Raw genomic sequence first — 21,082 nt, 5'->3', positions numbered from 1 at the left:
ACAAATAAGGAAGGATTTTTCAGTCCTTCCTTAAAGAGGAAAATGCTCACTAGAGAAAATCACCAGTATGTTTCAAGGCTGCCTGGTGAGAAAGCGGACATGCGACATGCCCAAACAGCCAGAGCAATTTTTGGAGGAAAGGAAATAAATAATAATAACAGTAATAAACCTAAAAAAAAAGAGGAAAAATACAAAGGGAGGAAATATGAAAAAAAAACATGCAAATTAGAACACTTACAAAGAGTGAAAAGTGTTAAAGGTTACTGTTTCATTTGGCTAAATAAGTAATGAAATAAGGTTTTGGTAAATCTAGTAAATAACAAAATAGTTATATACACATGCGTGCACAGCTAATGCGGACTATGTTATGTGCTCGGCACTATGCAGACTGCATAGTCTCGTTTACTCCCCACAATGACCCTCTGAAGCAGCACAGTGGGTTGAATAGTGTCCTCCCACATCCATGTCCACCCGGAACCTCAGAATGTGACCATAGGTGGAAATAAGGTCTTGGCAATGTACTTAAGGTAAGGAGCAATCAAGGTGAGATCATGCTGGGTTAGGGTGGGCCCGAAATCCAATGGGAGTCCTTAGAAGAGACAGAGAAGGACAAAGAGAGACACAGAAAAGAAGGCCTGTGGAGAAGGGTGGGGCAGACTGGAGTCACGGAGCCACGTGCCAGGACCAAGAGTCCCCAAGAGCTAGGAGCTAGAAAGGGTTTTCCCCTACAGCCTTGGAGGGAGCGTGGTCTTGCTGACACCCTAATTTCCAACCCTAATTGGTGGCCTCAGAACTGTGGGGGAATAAATTTCTGTTAAGTCACCCAGTTTGGGGTAATTTGTACAGCAGCCCCAGGAAAGTAATACAGACAGGCACTTTGACCCTTCTAATCTTTCAGAGGAACAGATGGAGGATCCAAGAAATGTTTCCCGTCCCCCAGCTGCATTCCTTTTAGTTCTTAAACACGAAAACATTCTTTCTCCTCCCTTAAAGTCTAATCGATGTAACTGGCTTATAGGAATTGAAAATTTGTAGCCCTTAAACATTTGTTTTTCCCTTAGAGGTTTAAAGTCTCTCATCCAATTCCCAGACATGAGTCAGTTCACAGACTGAAATGTCGGTGAGGGAATGGAGGCCAGGTAATCTGGGACAACACTGATAGAACGTCGCACTTCTTCCCCAAAGGCTGTGGCCATTTAAAACTCACAAAAAACCTGGAACATTTCCGGTGGCTCTCCGACACGGACTCTGGGCAGTTGTGATTCTTGAGGACGCTGGGTACCACTGCAGCCAGTTGCACAGAGCAGAGGCCTGTAAAGCCTGGGTGAGAGAGACGTGCAGTCTCCCCCACCTTCAGGTGGGCAGCTCTCTGAACCCACCCAGTAGGTCTTCCTACGGCGCCTGCCAGTTTAGCTGGAAATACATCCTTGCCAAGTGGCCCAAACCTCCACTTGACTCTCTGACCCGTGGAGTTGACACTGTTAGGGGAACAAGGGTGAAATGGGGCTCTGAACTAAAACAGTAAATCCAAAGCCACACTGTCTCTTTGGGGACATTGTTGAGACTGGTTCAAACCACAAGGAAAGGCTATGGGTCGGGGCCTCACCCAGAACACATGAGCTCCGTGCATCCAGGGTGAACTCCACCCTAGAGTCAGAGACCTTGCTGGGCACGGTGGCAGAGACAGCTCTCCAAGGGCTACAGGCAGACAGCTGGGGAGGCACGAAGGCTCCTGGGAGGTGTGGGGAGAGCAGGGAGCTGAGATCATACTGAGACTCTTTACAGAGCTACCGGGATCTGCTTTTATGACCTCTTGCATAAGTTCTCTTTTCCTTTAATGGAACACCTTCAAATTATGGCAAAAACCACAGGAGTCATTTATTTTTGACATTTATTTCACAGACAAGTTTTCAAGAAGACATCTAAGTGAACGTGAATACAAAACAATGAAGAGACATACATTTATACCTGGAATGAACTCAGAGGCCAAAGCTAACAGCCACGCAAGCTGCTCACACACGCCTTGAGTCTGGGGCTTCCCCAGCTCCTTCCTAGCGGAGTCCCGTTCATCACTGGGCATCAGACCTCACATCCAGGCTTTCTTCACTGCAGCTACCTGCCGTCGGCTACCAAGGAGCCCCAGGGGCTGCCTGCTGGCGAACATGTGTCTTTTCTCATCACTGCACAAGCTCCCGGGCTGCTCACGGCCTCCCTCTTCCTAAAGTATGAAGTAGGTTCAGTGTGGCCTGGATGCCACCTGCTGGGGCAAGCCAGGCTGGCTACCTAGTCTTACATGCATTATAGATGCATACATATGCATCGTCTTCCTGACCTACACCCCGCCACAGTCTCACTAAACACTAGAGCCAGAGCGTTCTCAGCAATCAAGTTCAACGTCTCTCCGGATAAGGAACACCAGCCCAGAGAGGCTGAGGTTTGTCAAACAACACTCAGTAAGTGATAGCGACAAGACTGAAATGTGTCCCTTTTGGCTTCTGGTCTAATGCTTGCTCCCCCAGGGCAGGCCGCCCTGAGCGGTTTAAGCGAATGTGTGAAGTTTCCTTCTTTAAAGATTTATGAACAAGTCAGGTTGTATGTGTAATAAAATCACTGGTAGAAACTGGAGGTATTTGTGGGGGTAACAAAGCAAGTGTAGGCAGGGAATACAAGCCAGTTTCCAAAGTGCCCTGGGTAAGATGTCAGAGAATAAAATGTCCGGTTACTTATACTGCTTTTAAAAAATAGGATTTGGGGTAAATTTCAAAGAAATCAGATAGGATTAAACAAATAGAGGTTTTAGGTAGTTGGCTGAGGTGGCTTGGTATGTTTTGTTGAGCTTTCCAGCAGCCAGAACAAAGACAGAAAAGCAATGTTATAAAAATCACAGTGTTTGTAATCCTTTTTTTTTTTTTTTTCCTATTTAGGATCAGAGCTTTCCCTGGTACTGAGACCCAGAGAAAAACCTTTTCCTATGGATCTTCATAAAGGCAATGCTATGTGATATAAAAGACACATTATTCATTCTGACTTTCATGCTCCAGTTGAGAAAAGACAAGATGCAAGTCATCTTGGTCTAAGATGGTGGGCAGGACCTTCTATTTCTTCAGCACAGAGACAGAGTTCATGAAGGCAACTTAGCCCACGTCCAGACAGCCTGTTTACCACTAGGAACGCAGGCAGGGGAACCCGGGCTCCACCTTTGTGTGGCTCCAGACGAATGAAACTCACACAGACTCAGTCTGTTCCACCTGAGATGGAATGGGTCCTGCACTTTTCCTGCCACTGGGGACGTCGGAGAGCAGAGGTACACAGTTTGAGGCAATTCAGAAGAACGTGATTTTCTCATGGTGGAGTCACTGACCTTTTGCAAGTGCCGAGAAGGGAACGAGCATTAATTACCTTTGCTGCAGTGCCTCCTCTGTCACACCGCCAGTTCCCTGAGCCAGGCCACCGAGTCTGTCTTCGCACGCCCTCACTGTGCCTGGAGTACGGTCTTACACGGAACAGTACTTAATACATACTTAGGAATAAATCATCTACCTTCCTGAATCATGCTTCCATATAATTATCAATCCTGTGTATGTCTTACTAAGTGGTGATTTCTATTCATGGGCATCTTCTCTAGGGCTGGAATTCCAGAACATCGACACGATACAAGCACACGCCCACAGGCACTGCACGCATCTCACTGTGCTAGGCACACAAACGACATGACACTGCACTTAACCATTAGAAGCCTAGGATTCAGAGCACACGTAGGAAATCAACCTACTGAGGTGGGAACAGTTGTAACATCTCCAACGAATGTAAATCGGAAACATGTATCAATGTGTACCTGAGTCACCTGCCTTCCAGCAGGCCACACCCTATTTTGGGATTTCTTTCTACACTGCCTGCCCTCCTTGGAACTCTGCTGAACCGGCTTCGAAAGATTCAAACATCCTCAAAGGAAAAATATGATCTCCAGATGTCTTCAAATACGATAACATCTGACAAAGGAGAGGAGAGATCAGATCAAAAGAATCTCTGCACAGCCCTGACTCTGGCTGTCCTTCCACCAAACTTGGGACTTCCCCTCCCCAAAGCAAAGCCGCCCCCGATTACTTACATAGTAAGGGCATAAATGTCACTGGCCTCATCCTGGAGCAACCAGCCTTGGAAGACCAGATTCTGTGGTTTCATCTGTAACTTCCAGGAATGAATTAACTACCTCCCTGCCTCTCCCCTCCCCATTTTGACTCTTCCTTCAATACCTGTTGGGTTAGTGCTAGGGGATTATCAAAGAGGTTTTTCGGACAAATACGTAAATGAGGAAAACGACAATAGTGTTCTAGACTGGAAGTTTCTGTAATTTCTGTAAATCTTTCCACTTTCACTCAGTAAGCTATAGAGTTCTATAAATTACTCTGGGCTCTACAGTTAGGTGGGTAATCCTATCAACAGGGACTAGAAGCCTCAGAAAAGGCTGATTGTATTTAACAAACAGCCCTGGAGGTGGTGGTCTGAATGAGCAGCTATCTGATCTAGAGCAGGCCTAAGGAGTCCGACTGGTCTTAGAAATAGTGAAGGTTTCCGGTTTCTACCACACTTCTTCCCTACCCCCTTAAAGTTTGAGAAAACTATTAATATATAACATTATACTGAAGTGTGGGGTTGGGAGGCATAAAATATGCCAACATGCCAGTCATGTTCTAGGTAAGAACTAGAGCAGAGGTAGGGTAGAACATGTCTAAGATTCTACTTTCTTTTAATGAGACACACCACGGGCATGCATCCTATTTAATCTGGGGAGGGCCTGGTAGCTCAGGAGAGTCAGACGAGAGCACCCAGAACACCTAAGAGGTAAGTGTAGGACTTTCAAGAAATGATAAGAGGAACTGGATTACTCAGGGGCTGGAGAAGCAGCAGACAAGGGGGTCGTCTTCAGGTCCAGAAAAGGTCCGATTGGTCACGGTCATTTTCTTCTCATCTCTATGGAGGGCGAGGCGTTAGTAATGTGGCTTCAGGGACAATACGGGGACTCACCCTAGTTGTGGGGATTGATGTGACACAAAAGCGTATAGTGCAACAGACTTCTAAAGGAAGCTGTAGAATCTCAATCTCCCAAGTATCTTCAAAACCAAGATGCACGTGGTGTTGTCCTGATCCTGATCAGACTCCTGAAAGTTCTACTCCAACAAGAAATCTGGGATCAAGTTGCATCCGGGCTCCCACGTGGTGGACAAGAGGAAACTTTCAGCATGTCAGGTCTGCTTGAAAACAACTCTCAGCTACATGGAGGGACCTTGAATGTTGCTGGACTTGGCAGTCCCACAGCAGAGGCCTCGACATACTGAAGGAACCCAGACAGGACAGTCTTCTCCACTTTGCTAAGGGAGAAGTTGAGAGGAACAGACTGGTAAAGTTAGAGGCGGAGGTGAGAAGACGAGGTGGTCTCTTAGCTGATTTATATTCTCAAGCTTGTCTTGGGAATTAACACTTCATAGCTAAGAAAAGACCGCTTCCAAGGGTGACGGTGGGGAAAAAATGGCTAATGGGGCACATAGGAGGAGAAGAGGTCAACGTCAAAAAGTTTTCCTGAATTCATCAGTCTTTCCCTTAGGTGGGTTCTCCGGGGAATACATGGAGGGTGGATGTGGCAGAAGCTTTTCTCTCGAATGAACTTCCCGATGTTTGGTGAGGACAGAACTCTTACTGAAACGTTTGCCACACTGGGCACAGCCATAGGGCTTCTCTCCAGTATGTATCCTCCGATGCTCTCGGAATCTTGTACAGTTACTGAAACTCTTTTCACAGTCCACACATTTGTAGGGGTTCTCGCCAGTGTGCACCCTGCGGTGGGCGCTGAAATGGGAGCTGTTGGTAAAGCTCTTCCCGCACTCCCCACACTGATAGGGCTTCTCTCCAGTGTGGGTTCTCTGATGTATGATAAGACTCGAGCTCTGACTAAAGCATTTTCCACATTCCCCACACCTGTAGGGTTTCTCCCCGGTGTGGATTCTCTGGTGGGCACCAAAGTTGGAGGAGTCATTAAAGCTTTTCCCACAGTCAAGACATTTAAAAGGTTTTTCTCCGGTGTGGATTCTTTGATGTCTGATTAGGCTCCTGCTTCTACCAAAGCACTTCCCACAGACACTGCATTTATAAGGATTTTCCTTCTGGTGGGTCATCCGGCACGTAAGACGAGCATTCCTTCCAAAGCTTTCTCCGTATTTGAGCAGTCGGTAGGGTCTCTTCCCCATGAAAGGCCTCGGATGCACTACAGCTTTCCCTAAATCTCTCGGCTGAGACATCAACTTTCCCTGTCTGAAGCCTTGAAGGGTTTCCCATTGTCTTCCTGAGATGCATTCCCTTTTATGGTATTTACCTGGATCAGCGTTCTGGGAAATGACCCTTTTAGACTTTTCTATTAATGCCCTATGCTGCTCCAAGTCCTTATATATTACCTGTGTTGTATCCTCCTTGATACTACCTCCAATTTCAAAATCTGAAAGGAAAAAAACAGATGATAAAAATTCCAAACCAGTCCTGTATTATGTATTAACATAAACAACACAGCCGACTCATCTGTGTTAGGATGCCTGCGTACTTCTCTGACCTCTCAGGTCCTGTTACCCATCTCTGATTCATTATGCCTTATTTTCATTCAGCTCTATGAACAGCCAGTAATACCTAGTACAAAGTAGGCCTTCAGAATGTTTTCTGAATGGCACTGAAATCCAAGCCGTCATTCCCCATACAGATCCTGAGTAATGGCGGACGAACTTAGCTTTCTCCCTGAAGTTCTACTCCCACTCACCCTGCTTTCAAAATTTCACATCTGCGCTTAAACACACCATACCAACGTTCAGAGCAGATTCTAGTGATCAGGTTCCAATTCCTCAATGGACTTCCATGTTCATCAATATCTGATTATATCCTACCCAAGGCTATTTCTTCTCCTCAAATGTCCTTGGCCCTGTTTTTTCCAGCTGTCTCACACACGTACCTGGATCCAACTTAACTCTCACACTCCCCACACTGGAATTACCTTTCCCTCACTCTCTCATCTATGTCCCATGCCCACTGCAAGGGGCATCCTGGATACCAGCTTTTCCAGCAGGTCTTTTGGACCGACAGGCTTTGGAATCACAGAGCTCTGGTTCTGATTCCATCCTGGTCACTTATTAACTGCATGGTTTTATGTGAACTTTTTATTATGGAAAATTCAAACATACAGAAAAGCAGAGACTACAACAGTATATAAAATGAATTTCCACGAACCACTCAGCCCGCATTAGTGATGATCTCCTCGTGGCCAATCTAGTTTCACCTCTATTCCTACCCACTTTCTGCTCCCTCTACCCAGATTATTTTGAATCCAATTCTCGACATTGTATTATTTCATCCAGGTTTGTTTGGTCTCCAAACCCTTGTTCTTAAGCATTTTGCTATGCTGCCTTGTTTCTACTTGCCAGTTTCCACATCCCTGTCCTTGCATACACTGAGTTGAAATTGCTGATATCCCTCCGCCCTCCGATCCCAAGTGCGGCGGTTTGGCGTGGGTTGGGAGAGGACAGCAGCCATCAATCAGTCCATTAAGTTAAGTGAAAGCCCCAACAATGCCATATTTCATTTAGGAGTTCTTCTGAAGCGTTCTTATTAGGTCCAACATCATCCTGGGATTTGTAGGAAATCACAGCCTCATGGTTGGCTCAGATAGAGTCTGACAATTTAGTGTCAGGTCTGCAGCTCAACTTAAAAAATGAGGTTCACAAGGGATGGTACCAAAAGATTTTGTTTCCTGGAATCAAAACGTGGGTTATAGAGGACTTAATGATTTCAGACTTCAAACTAATTTCCCATATAAACACTAGCAGGAAGCATATGTACGCCCCTTCTCTAGTGTTTTATTTTGAGTGAGCAGAGTGCTGGAAGGAAAACAGTAAGAGGTAAGGACAGGAAGATAAGATGAGCTCAGACCGAGGGCAGCTGTGGAGCCGTAATACAAGACTGATGGGGAAACCTGGTTTGGAGACTTTTACAAAAGTCTAGGTAAGAGACAGAGAAAGGCTGAACTGTTCTCACCACAGGTAGCAGCTGTGGTAACTAAAAAAGGGACAGATGGAAGTTCTACAACAGTTGGGAAAAAAAGCGTTCTCTGCTTGGATGTAAATAATGAGAGAGAAAGCATCAAAAGTGCCTCTGAAGTTTTAAGTCTGGATGTGGGAGGACACAGGGAAGAGCCAAGGTGCGGGAAAGAAGACAGTGATTTTAGTTTTAAAAATTTTAAGTCTGGGCTGCCATGCGGACAGATGCCCACAAGGGTGCCGGCAGTCCGTGGGAAACGAGCAGGTGGGGCAGAGAACCAGAGGCAAGTCTCTCTCTCATTTTGCCCCTGCCTGTCCTTTTCCTCATGCACATCATGAAGGACTGAGACGTTTGTGTCTTGAGCCTATGGACACACCTCCTTCCTCTGACTTTTTTCTCATGTATAATTGCAAGTTCTTCTTCCCCATGGAATTTGCAGGTGCTATGAAACACTGACCCATACAGACAAAATCCGAGGCTGAGGTCTCAAAGACTGCATCACTAGAATGCCAGGTCCCTCCTTGAATGAAGTGCCACAAGAAAGATGCTTTGATATACTCATTGCTAGATCCCCCGTTCCTCACACGGCACAGGCCCCTCAAATGCCTGTTTAATGAACAGACTCATGAGCAATATGCCCAGAGTTACTGATTCTTCAGTAAATCACACTTCCCCCTCAATGGTTCTTACCACTTACCGCTTTGCAGTAGACCCTGAGGCCCCTGGAATTCCGACTCTTGCACAATTTCCTCCTCACTCATTCTCTCGCTACCAGAATCTTCTATCATCGCCTCTTGTGAGGCCTCCTCAGGTTCCCAGCCTGTCGGTTCCTGGGGTTCAATCTCAACATCCTCTCCTTCTTGCCCTGAAGGTGATGGGACTTCTGGAGTGTTGGTGGAAGGAGTGGAGGCCCGAGCGTTTATCAGGGCATCCATCTCCTTGTAGAACGCACACGATTCCAGCACGTGACCGTTTTTCACTTTGCGGTAGCTCTTCTGGAGGCTTTTGAACTTGGTCCGGCACTGTTCCGGTGTCCGGAGGAAGCCACACTCCCGAAGTTGTTCCGCCACGGCCCCATACAGCTTGCTCTTCCGATGACAGGCTTGGAGAGCTTCGTAAAACCGAGTCTCACGGAGGATATCAAGAAAAGTCTTGGTTTCCTCGTACCCCCAGTGCACACCTGCCACGGAAGGAAAAAATACAAAGATATAAGAAAAAACGTCTGCAGCCTCGAAACATAAGGGGTAAAAGAAAACAGATCCCCTTCATTGTGGCAACAGGAACTATGACATGCCAGGGGAGAAGATGTGCAAAAAATGAGAGGGTCTATATAAAAAAATCTATAATTTACTGAAAGACATAAATAAACTAGAAGAAATGGAGAGACACTATGTTTCTGGATAGAAAAATTCAAGTTGTACGGATATGAACTCTCAAATGAATTTAAGTTAACATCCTGATAGGATTTTTAAACTGAAATTGTTAAACTGATCTCACAGTTTATTTGGTAGAGTAAGAATGTAGTCCCTCAGATCTGCCATTGCTTTGGCGATTAACCAAGGATTCGGCGGACTTTTAAAAATGGTTAAAACTAGGGACACCTGGGTGCCTCAGTCGGTTAAAGTTATCTGCCTTTGGCTCAGGTCATGATCTCAGGGTCCTGGGATTGAGCCCCGCATTGGGTTCCCTGCTCAGTGGAGAGCCTGCTTCTCCCTCTCCCTGCCGCTCTGCCTACTTGTGCTCTGTGTCAAATAAATTAATAAAATCTTTAAAAAAAACAAAACAAACAAAAAACCCAAAATGGTTAAAACAGACTAGGACACTTTTTTTAACCAGTCTTCCTTAAAGAGCAGAACTACAACCAGAGTCATTTTTGAGGTCACTGAGTCCTCTACTGTGAAAGATGAAATGACTTGCAAGATGAACAGATGTTCTGCTTCTATGGCAGAATCAAACTTTTCAGGACATGTCTGCATACAGTTTGTTAAACTATGCTTTTTGTGTGTTTTGTAAGTAGGAAGAAGTCACTTCTATGCTCAGTCTTACCCCGTGCTCTCCTCCAGGGCTAGCCCTGCATTCGCACACTTGGGACTGCCCTCCTGTCTATGGATTTCCAGATTGGGGAACACCTGTACATGCATGATGCATCTTCCCCGTGTTTTCCTGAGCTGTCTCTTTTGAATAGATGTAGTCATCAGTGCACCCCAGCTCTCCTAGCCTGATTTATTTCTCCACTCTAAGAACTTACCATCTTTTTTAAAAAAGATTTTTTTTTTGAGAGAGAGAAAGGGAGGAAGCACAAGTAGGGGGCAGAGGTAGAGGGAGAAGCAGGCTCCCCACTGAGCAAGGAGCCCAATGTGGGGATCAATCCCAGGACCCTGAGATCATGACCTGAGCCAAAGGCAGACACTAACTGATGGAGCCACCCAGGAGCCCCTAGAACTTGCCATCTTTTCATAAGGTGGCGTGGAGAAACTTTCCTAGTAACACCTGGCAATGTCTCACTGCATTTCACCAAAATAGTCTCTCATTTTGCCTGGCCTATCTTTTACATGCATATTATGAAGAACTGAGATGTTTGTGTTTAACATCTGCAGAATGCCTTCCCCAATTTTTATCTATTACCTCATTTAACACTAATGATCCTGGAATCCTCAGTCACATTTTACTGATGAGAAAAATGAAGCTCAAAGTACTTACAGGATGTGTCTATTGTCACCCAGTTGTTAACCGCCAGGTTAGTTCTGCACATCCCTAATTTCAACACAAGCTTTCGTATATATCGTATGCACTGTATCTTTTTCTACCTTTTAATTTCAAGGTCTCTGTGTCATATACTTAAACAAGTATCTCTTGTAAGCAATATTTCATTGTTTTTTTAAATGACTGATAATCTTAGTCTTTTAAGTTTGTAACTAATGACATATTTGGACTTATGTCTACCATCTTACTGTGTTTTCCATTGGACTCATCTACTTTGTGTTCCTTTTTCTCTCCTTTCTTGTCTTCTTATACAATTACAATTTTTTAAAAAAGATTTATTTGTTTAAGAGAGAAAGAGACAGAGAGTACAAGCAGGGGGAGAGACAGAGGGAGAAGAAGCAGACTCCCTGCTGAGCTGGGAGTCCAATGTGGGACTCCATCCCAGGACCTGGAGATGGTGACCTGAGTCAAAGGCGGACGCTTAACGATCCGAGCCACCCAGGTGCCCCTACGATATTTTACTTTCGTAAGTTATATATTCTTTTACTAGTTATCCTAGATAGTATAACAATGTATCTTTGCCTTATTACAATCCGACACAACGGGCTGCTTTATACCAATCCTCAGATATGGGCTCTCCAGAGTCCTCTGACTCTATTTACCTTCCTTCCACAGGCTGCAAATATTCAAATCCATGCTGTGCTCTAGCCTGAGAAAGAACCTTCACGGCCATTACTCAGACTGCACCAGGGGCAGCAGCAAACACCCGAGAGTACGTTCAGTGGTTAGTGGCAAGGCGCTCACGACAGCACTCCCCAGGTTTGGCGGCCTCTGGTCTACTCAGTCCTTTTACCACAAGCCCATATCATCCATTTTCATATCCGAAGAAAAGAGCACAATTCTTACCACTCAGGTTCTGAAACAAGACAGGGGCACCACGAATCTCAGACTTCTGGATAAATTCAATGCCCATTTCATCACCATCAGATTCTTCTGCGGCGTCTTCTTCCTCCACCAAACTGATCTGTTCTTTAGCACTGATATCAACTCTCTTTAGTCTGGGGAGAGAGAGAATTTCCTTTGGCTTATCAGCAGATGAAGCATGGGCTGCAGGGTTCAACAGAGCGTCCATGTCCTCAAAGAAGGCACAGGGTTCCAGCATGTGGCCATTTCTCACCTTCCGATAGCTCTTCTGGAGGCTTTTGAACTTGGTCCGACACTGTTCTGGCGTTCGGAGGAAGCCACACTCGCGCAGCCACTCGGCCACAGCCCCGTACACCTGGCTGTTTCGGGGACAAGCCTGCAGCGTCTCATAAAAGCGAGACTCCTTGAGAATGGCGAGGAAAGTCTTCGTTTCCTCATAGCTCCAATGCACGCCTGCTATCTTTTCATCTTCTAAACCCCAGTGCTGCTGCTCACCCCACATTCTCCCCACACTGCGCGCCGGGATCTGAGTGGCACCAACCGGCTTCTCCTTGACGTGGTTGCTTCGTAGAATAATATTCCTTTTGTTAGAAGAGTGTAAACCTAAGGTCCATGGCTCCTTTCTTTGCTCCAACCGGGCAATCTTGTTAGACACAGACACAGTACTTCCTACGGGAAGAGAAACACATTTCATGCAAAACCAGAGGTCAGAGCTGCATGCCCTCATCTGCTGCCCTCCCAGACACTTGTTCACACCTATCCTTGAAAGGTCTTGTCCAATCCCCCCCTCTTCTAGAGCCTTCCTCAACCATGACAGAGCACAGCACGGGCATTCTTACTACCTATGGTATAGTTACAGTTATCCTTACACCTCTCGTCTTTGGCACCATCATCTACTAAACTTACGTTATGTTAGTTCTCCGGTATATACCATTTCTTTCTCTGGCTAGTTCTAAAGGGAAGACCTTTAAGGGTAAGATACATTCTATTACCTTTGATTCCCTCTCAAGTGTCTAATGTTGTATTGGGTTCAGCACCTGCTGTAACCAGTATTTGTTACTTATAGAACCAAGTGTGCTTGTATTTGCTCCCCGCATATTCCCACCCCCACCCCAACACATGTGCGCATGCACACTGGGGCTAGGAGAGATACGTCAAGAATTTGGGGATACATGTGGCAAGGTTAATAGGAAAGAGATGGAAGGACAGGGAAGCACACGGAGTCTGTTGCCTCACAGCGCTGTGGAGATCAACATGTCTTACATGTGAACCCTGACCCACTAAACCCTGCTTTACTTTTGGACCAGGGGGAAGTTTCTTAATCTCTGAGCTTTGGTTGCCTAAGGAATGCTGGCCTCCATTCACAGAAATGCCAGGAATATTAAATAAATGATTGTCTGTAAAGTATCCAATGCCCAACAGGTATGTAATAAAATTTAGTTTTCTTCTCTAGATAACACATACATAGAAACTTCACAGAATTGTTGAGAGAAGGAGCATCACATCAAATCCTTTCTGAAAGAACACTGGGGATGGAGATTTGCTCTTTATTTTTACATGAGAGAGGTAAGTGTAGGGTTAATCAAAGCTTGAATATCTATAAGGACCAGGCAGGCAGTGCAAATGAGTGAGAAACACGGCAGTTCAGCACGAGCTCCTGCGTTCAGCTCTAGCCAATCACTGCTATGTGAGGAGGTGGGCCCATGGTGTCTGACATTTGATTTTTCAAGAGATACAGGATATCCAGATTTACAAACTAATAGTAAATTAAAATGCTGTGCAAGGCCAATGTATGTGTATAGGCTAGATTCAGCCCATAAGCCATTAGTTTACAACCTATGATAAAGGATTGGGGCAGGTGTCTCTGGACCTGGGTCTTTCTACATGTCATCACAGTTGACCCTTGAATGAAGCGGGGCTCAGGGGAACCAACCCTGCACAGTTGAAGATCCGTGTATAACTTCTGACTCTCTCAAAACTTAACTACTAATAGCCTACTGTTGACCGGAAGCCTTACCAACAACATAGTCGATTAACATGTATTTTGTGTGTTATATATATCACATACTGTATGCCCATAATAAAATAAGTTAGAGAAGAGAAAAATAACAAAATCATAAGGAAGAGAAAATATATTCACATTTCTGTATGTATTTACTGAAAAAAAATCCATGTAGAAGTGGACCTATGCAGTTCAAACCGTCTTGTTCAAGGGTTGACTGTACGTATGAAGGTGCTGGGCTAAATCTGAATTTTCCAGGGATGATCCCCATCCTACTAGTGGCACACTTGACTCAGGACTCTCATGCAGCACACTCCTGGGTCCGGACGCCATGTGAGCTGAGGTCGCACTAGGAAGCACCTGCATGTGCAAACCTAGGCAGATGGCTGGGATGCCCACTGCTCTGGGACGACCGCCTTGCTACCACCGTGTCATCAGTGCCACTCTACATTGGTCACTGATTTCAGTTGCTTTAACTGCTTTCTAATTATAAATAATTGTTGGTGTATCTTCATTTGCTGAGTCTGGCATGGCCCATTTTATAATCTCTATACTTTACTATCTCTATGTAGTGTTGTCCAACAGAACTTTCTGGGATGACAGCAATGTTCTATAATTGTGCTGTCCAATACAGCTATCAAATATCCTGATGGTGGCTACAGTCACCGAGGAACTGAATTTTTTTTTTTTTTAAGATTTTGTTTGTTTACTTGACAGAGAGAGACAAAGCGAGAGAGGGAACACAAGCAGGGGGAGCGGGAGACGCAGGCTTCCCACTGAGCAGGGAGCCCGATGCGGGGCTCGATCCCAGGAGCCTGGGATCATGACCTGAGCCGAAGGCAGATGCTTAATGACTGAGCCACCCAGGCGCCTGGAACTGAATTTTTAACTTTATTTAATTGTATAAATTTAAATTGCCCTGTGTGACTAGTGGCTACCCTATTACCACATGTTTATAGCCTATCTAGTGTGGGTTTGTACACATTTTAAGCCTGTAATTTTATTAAAAATTAGTCTTCGACTTTTAACTTATGTATGAATGAACTGTGCTTACGCCCACTACTAATGTAGGTGACAAATCTTTCAGAAGTTTGCTTGTAAAGTGATACATCAGTGGTTATGTGTGCCCGTGAATCTCTGCTATTTAAGTCATTCACAACACACTACCAAGGTTATTGTGTTGAAATTACCTTTTTCCTTCCATCTGTAGGATTTCCATCCATCCAACAATTATTTGCTGGCCACCCACCCATGGGTCCAGCTGTGTGCAAAGTGTTGGGTTACTGCAGTTAAATAAGAACAAATCATACAAAGACCTTGTGACTTCATGGAGCTTTTAGTCTAGTAGGTACATACGTGTAAGCTTATATTTAAGTGGTATGACCATGACAGTCGTATATAACACCTCACCAATGTTTTCATCCGTAAGTTAGAAGAACACATATATATTTTAAACTGGAAGAGACGAAGGAGTGAGGAAGAGAGCATGGACAAGTGATTACTAGGTCTGGTGAGCTGGCCACAGAAACGACTAGACAACCCACGCGGTCCTTTAGGTGTTGACACTTAGAACTATTGTATTATCAGTAGAAATAAAGATATCAAAAATCCCCAAATCTTTTATGTGAAAAGGGAAAGAATCCTTACCCAGGGAGACCATGTTCCCAACACTCTCTTTCCTAATATCCCGGTACAGGTCTCTGTGAGCGGGAATCTGATGTACGCTCTTTTTGTAGGAAAAACCTCTCGCCATGTGGACATCTTTCACTGGTCCCTGTAACAACACTAACAGCAATGACTACCAAGATAACCACATGGGTCTTCAAAGGATGAATGATCATGGAGGAAACACAGAAGGGCCCCAAAGAAGAATTAAAATTAGGGAGCCAAGTGTGTATGATGTGCCAAATGAGGAAGATATTACAAAGAATCATAAGAGAGGTGATTCAGCAAGGAGTCTCATTAGTCAGACGGCTGGGTCCAGTCTTCCCTGCAAAAGGAGTCAGCGGGGAACAGTCTCTTGGAGGGAGTATAAAAGTTTGAGGACAGTGAAGGCACAGGAAATCCTTGGGACTGAATACCCTAGGAAGGCAGAGAGAAGATTTACAATGTACCTGAGACACAATAGGTAGTCGTGTGGTGGTTATTTCCTGATTCACGCTGTTCCATTCATTAGCAGGGGCAGGAACCCAGGGAGAAGGCCGAGCTGTAAGAAGAGAAAGAAACAATCAGGGTTCTGGGCTCTGGCTCTTTAATTCATGCACCTTCTCCTTTTAAGAAATGAGCATGTATTAAAAAAAACCCAGCAAATATAAATTGATCATTTCATCAATGATTTTAGAACAATGCCTGAAACCATGGTACATTGATGCAGGGCTCACAAACATGAATGCTTGCAGGGAGTTAGCAGGCAAAGTGCATCATGAAAGGGGCCAGGTAAGGAATGGGGGAACTGGAGAGCACATACACCACTGAAAGGGTATATTGCCAATGCCCACTTCCACTTAATGCTTCATTGTGAGACAATGGGCCTGCTATCATTAGAGCTTCTGATATTTTCAGGAGAAGCCAGAAATCTGGACTTTTGCATAAAATCTCAAAAATCTTAAACCTTGAGAACTAAAAACGAACAAATGAATAAAACTCCCAAACCAAAAACCCTTTGTAGGTAAGACACAAGTCTGACTTGGCATGTAAGTTATCAGTTTGCAATCCCTAGTATGAGTTCATCAGTGCTTTAACATGCTAAAAAAGTTAGCACATGTAGATACACAGTCCTGGACATGAAAGGCAAATACACAGTACACTACCTCAAAAGGTAGGAGGAAGATATATCCATGTATACAAGGCACAGTCTGTGGTTTAACTTCTACTCTGGAACTTGCCATCTAGGGAAAACTTCCAGAATGAATATTACTGTGATCAAGAATTCAAGAGGTTGTTCCACTACTTTCTAAAGAAGCAACCTGAATCACTTCCGTGGAAACATACTACAGATATCCCCTGCTTTTCGAAAGTTCCTGTTACACCACTTTGTTTTTACAAAAGGCATACATTAGTACCTATTTTTGCTAACTAAAAGAAATCCAAAAAAAGGATTTTCACGTTTACAAAAAATGGTGAAAAGCGCAGATACTGTTCAGTGTCTGTTTCTCAGCGAGCTGTTATGGAAGCAGTGTGCCCCTAAGCAGGGGGAATGGCACACCACAGTGGCACTGTCCTGCTGAGCACCTCAACAGAACACACTTTTCCACGTTGTGAATTCCTTGTCACCCTGGATGGCAAAATCCAGAAACACCATACATTTATTGGACTAAGCTTATCAGCCAAAGTAACTGAGAGCATATGATCCAGGGGAACTTTGAAGTCCAGAAAACATTAATATTTGCAATGAATTCTATCACAATATGAATTTCAGGAAAGATAAGGAGGTTGGGTACATAGTAGTGAATCCTGCCACTTGGTGAGGGGTTGTGTAAAATCTGTCTGAGATTTGAAGTTTAAAAATAATTGTGCCATTATGGGAGAAAGGGAACTAACATTTATTGACCACCGTATGTGCTGGTCCCTTTACGCTGCCTCCTTTAACCAACACTAACATTATTATTTTCCTTTTACAAATGACAGAATGGAAAGTTTGAGAAGTAACCTAACCAAGGCCACATAGATAATGGATGGCAGAGCTAGGTTTTGTCTACGGGTTGTCTGCCTCTAAGGCCTAATCGCTTAACCTCTGTGCGTTAATGCTCCTTTTCACATTGCTTGCCTAAGGACAGACAGACAGAGGTACAGAGACAGGTAGATATAAACGCAAGCCTTCTGCTGTAGGTCCAGTGATCATCCCATCCCTCTCTCTCAGCCTGACACCAGACTGCGGGGATGCAGAGATCACAGTGGACGGGGAAAGACAGGGTGTTCGACTTCCTCTTATGTGACTTACTAATGTCCAGGGCAGCTAGGAAGCCTGTGCTCCCTCCTCTATGAAATCTTATTGTTTACCAATTTCATATGCTATTTCTGTGATGGCTCACTTGTGAGCCAATTTTTAAAAGTAAATATCTTGGGGCACCTGGGTGGCTCAGTCATTAAGTGTCTGCCTTTGGCTCAGGTCATGACCCCAGGGTCCTGGGATTGAGCCCCACATCGGGCTCCCTGCTCGGCGGGAAGCCTGCTTCTCCCTCTCTTGCTCCCCCTGCTTGTGTTCCCTCTCTCGCTGTGTCTCTCTCTGTCAAATAAATAAATAAATAAATAAATAAATAAATAAAATCTTTAAAAAAATAAATAAAGTAAATATCTTGGGGTGCCTGGGTGGCTCAGTTGGTTGAGCGTCTGCCTTTGGCTCAGGTCATGATCCCAGGGTCCTGGGATGGAGCCCCGCATTGGGCTCCCTGCTTAACGAGGAGTTTGCTTCTCCCTCTCACTCTCTGTGTTTTCTCTCTCTTTCTCTCAAGTAAATAAATAAAATCTTAAAAAAAAATAAAATAAATATCTTGTTTCTCTTTCCAAACCGTTTTTAAAGTTGTTTATAGTCAGCCAAGAACAGACACATACACACACGGCAGGACTGAAAAAACACAAGCTGGTCATGGAATGGGAGATTCTTAAATTTCACGGCATGACCTTGAGGCCAGTCTGGGCAAACTAAGTTTTCCCAGAGTCCATCTTCCCAGATGCCTTTTACTTATACTGCACATACTCACAACTCTTGAAGCAAATGAACCCTTGCTCCCCCAATATTCCATTTATTTTCAAATACGTATTGAGGGGATATTACTGTGAGCAAGTCATGGAGTTAGGGTTACAAAATACATGTGCAATGGTCTCTGCACTGGGAATGCTCTGAGTTCTTCTTACCAATCTTGGGTAAGGGCCGATGCTCTCTCTTTCGGTTCAGCTGCTCCTCATGTCCTGAGTGGAGGCTTCCAGCTTCCTCCAAAGACACCACCCTGGGTTGAGTCTCCACCTGCTCTGGCTGAAAGTCCGTTACCTCCCATGCTGCTCCCAGTGGGACCTGCTTCTCTGAGTGCACAGGACTGCTAACCTGGGAAATAAAGCCAATGCCATAATGGAAAGAGGGAGGAAAACAGGGCCCGATGAAGACCAAACTTCCCCCAGAAAGATATCAAAGAAGGATAGGAGATGTGAGAAGGAATGAAAATTTCACTCCATGCCCAGTGGAGTCTCCAAGGGCATTGGGTGAACAGTATTGTCCAGAAGTCTAGGGATAAGGGAACAGGAGAGTGCTCTTTATTAGTACACAGAGGGGAGAAAATCTATCAGGAGTAAAATACACAGCCTCCTTAGTATTAGAATAGATGCTGAGTCCTCACATCTATTAGGTTCAGAAAGCAGGAAATTAATTCACTAGTGAGCTGAAAACATAAAATTAATTTCCACATGTAGTGTCTACCCCTGACCAACACAGCAGCCTACTGATAGGTCTTTATATGAATACAAATCCCGTGCAAAGTGAAACTGCACATCTTGCAAATCTTGCAGGATTTCATAAGGTTAATGAAAGGGCTGTTGAAAACAACTAGAAGACCACGAAATGCCACCGATGGACGAAGATTTGGTGGTTAAACTAGAGAAGAGTGACAAGGATGATGGCATCGAGGGCACCTCAGAAGACACACATTCAAATACTAAAGGACTAGAGAGGGCCCTGGGATAACTGATGAAGTTTGTGCTTTCTTTCTTTGCAAAAATAGCCCTCTTTAGAATCAGGCTGCAAGAGTCCAACCCTGCAAAGCATAATGCATTGTTCTCTCATATAATTTTTGGGAAGCATTATGCCAAAGATGTGAACAAATACTTGGATGCATAATGTTTAACTTCATTTGCAAAATACTATTTCAAGCAAGTTTTTTCCTATTTAATATTAAATTCCGATCCTCTTTTAAGTTGATTCACTTTAAAGGTCTCTCGTTAGTACCATTTCTCCCTCCATAATAAGCCCTATGCGCAAGGCATGCCCCCCGCTTCCCCCCCCCACCCGCCTTACCCATCTCCTTCTTTCTAAATACAACAATTTGGAAAATCCTCTCTCACCTGCTGTCTTAGTCGTCCAGTCTCTTTCTCCAAATGTATTACCAGGGCCACCGCCTCCTCTCCACTTTCCGGACACTGCTTCCGTGCCCACGCCTGAATCTTCTTCGGTAAAATGGTGAGAAACTGTTCAATCACCAGCAGTTCAAGGATCTGCTCCTTGGAACGCATTTCTGGCTTCAGCCACCGGCAGCAAAGTTCCCAGAGTTTACTGAAAGCTTCATGGGGTCCAGTCACATCCTCGTAACAGAAATGCCTGAAGCATTTGCGAAAGGTCTCGGACTCAGAGCTCTCCGATCCTTCCAGAGTGGGTTCCGCTGCCCACTCGGGGTCCTTTTCCATCTTCATTATTAAGCATTCCTCCCGCTCCAGCGGAGCGTCGATCAGAGGGTCCAGGGATACAGCCATGCTCCAACCCCGGCGTCAAACTCACCTCTAGCTCAAAGTAGACTCATAAATCTCCGAGAACTCCCTGCTTAATGATTTTGGAAGTGTGGGAAGGCAGGGAAGTGAAAAACGGCAGTGTCAGCAGGAACAGGGTACTCCGGGCTCATTAATCGAATCTATCCTAGGCGCTTGAAAAGGAGAATTTGTACCCTAAGGTTCCAAACCGGCCTCTTCTCCAAACAAGATGTGGTTTTCCAGAGTGCAGCTCTTTTAGTGCAATGTCCGAAAGAGCAAGAGGGGACCGGGAGAAAATCACGGGGGACGGAAGGAGGGGTGGGCGGGGGCGGACGGCGGGCCGGGAGGGGGCTGGGCTCCGGGGAGGCGAGGCCCCGGGTGGGTGGGGCCGGATGTGCAGGCCCCGCCCGGCCGGGGATTCGGGGTTCGGGGTGCAAGGCTCGGCCTGGGCGGCGCGCCCAGGCCGCTGCGGGTGGCCTGTGGGGCCGGCGGTGTCCGAGGCCAGCGCCGGGCTCTTCTGGGCCCAAAGCGGTCCCGGCCGTCCTCAGGAAACCTCCGCACGCCGAGGAAAGGCCGCGAGGCGGTTCCGCCCCTAAGAGGAGAGAAGCCGCGGGGACCCAGCGGGACCTCGCACAAGGCGGCTGTTGGCCCTGCGCGCGCGGCCTGTTCCGCTCCGTCCGCGGACTGCGCGGGGGGCGCTGGGAGCCTCGGCCACGCATGCGCCGCCCGCGACTGCGCGCCGCGAGGTCCGCGGAGGCTTCCTCGCGGGCGAGGGACTGGGGAAGAGGGCTGCGTGGTGGACTCTCGCGAGACGCGCAGCGCAGCGACTCGCCGCTGAGGGACTTTAGGAGTGAGGAGGGGCGCGGAGAACTTCGCGGGGCGGAGGGACACAGTCGGAGGCCGAGCGGACATTTTGAGGGAGAAGATGGAACA

General features: G+C 45.7%; 1 protein-coding gene across 1 annotated transcript; it reads right to left on the bottom strand.

Annotated features, from left to right (window-relative positions):
• Positions 1–1,874: 1,874 nt before the first annotated feature.
• Positions 1,875–20,468, bottom strand: ZKSCAN2 (zinc finger with KRAB and SCAN domains 2). The gene is made up of 7 exons (XM_025854116.2): positions 19,751–20,468; positions 18,554–18,740; positions 15,814–15,905; positions 15,347–15,473; positions 11,680–12,366; positions 8,768–9,250; positions 1,875–6,487 (listed from the first exon to the last, which is right to left on the bottom strand). The coding sequence occupies exons 1-7, from the start codon at positions 20,153–20,155 to the stop codon at positions 5,565–5,567; spliced, it is 2,904 nt and encodes a 967-aa protein (XP_025709901.1). The 5' UTR covers positions 20,156–20,468; the 3' UTR covers positions 1,875–5,564.
• Between the last annotated feature and the right edge of the window lie 614 nt (positions 20,469–21,082).

The sequence above is a fragment of the Callorhinus ursinus genome, unplaced genomic scaffold (assembly GCF_003265705.2).
Source record: "Callorhinus ursinus isolate GAN/ISIS: 27379988/994484 unplaced genomic scaffold, GSC_fseal_2.0 scaffold120, whole genome shotgun sequence".
NCBI classification, from domain to species: domain Eukaryota; kingdom Metazoa; phylum Chordata; class Mammalia; order Carnivora; family Otariidae; genus Callorhinus; species Callorhinus ursinus.
This window is presented reverse-complemented; position numbering and strand designations above follow the sequence as displayed.

What these genes read in the sequence shown, in the direction of transcription:
- ZKSCAN2 (XM_025854116.2), bottom strand. Translation starts at nt 20,155, where the DNA reads ATGGCTGTATCCCTGGACCCTCTGATCGACGCTCCGCTGGAGCGGGAG. An exon ending in GACTACCTATTGTGTCTCAG is followed by an intron (nt 15,474 to 15,813) that starts GTACATTGTAAA and finishes GTGTTGTTACAG; the next exon opens with GGACCAGTGAAAGATGTCCA. An exon ending in CTTGTTTCAGAACCTGAGTG is followed by an intron (nt 9,251 to 11,679) that starts GTAAGAATTGTG and finishes CTTCCGTGGCAG; the next exon opens with GTGTGCACTGGGGGTACGAG.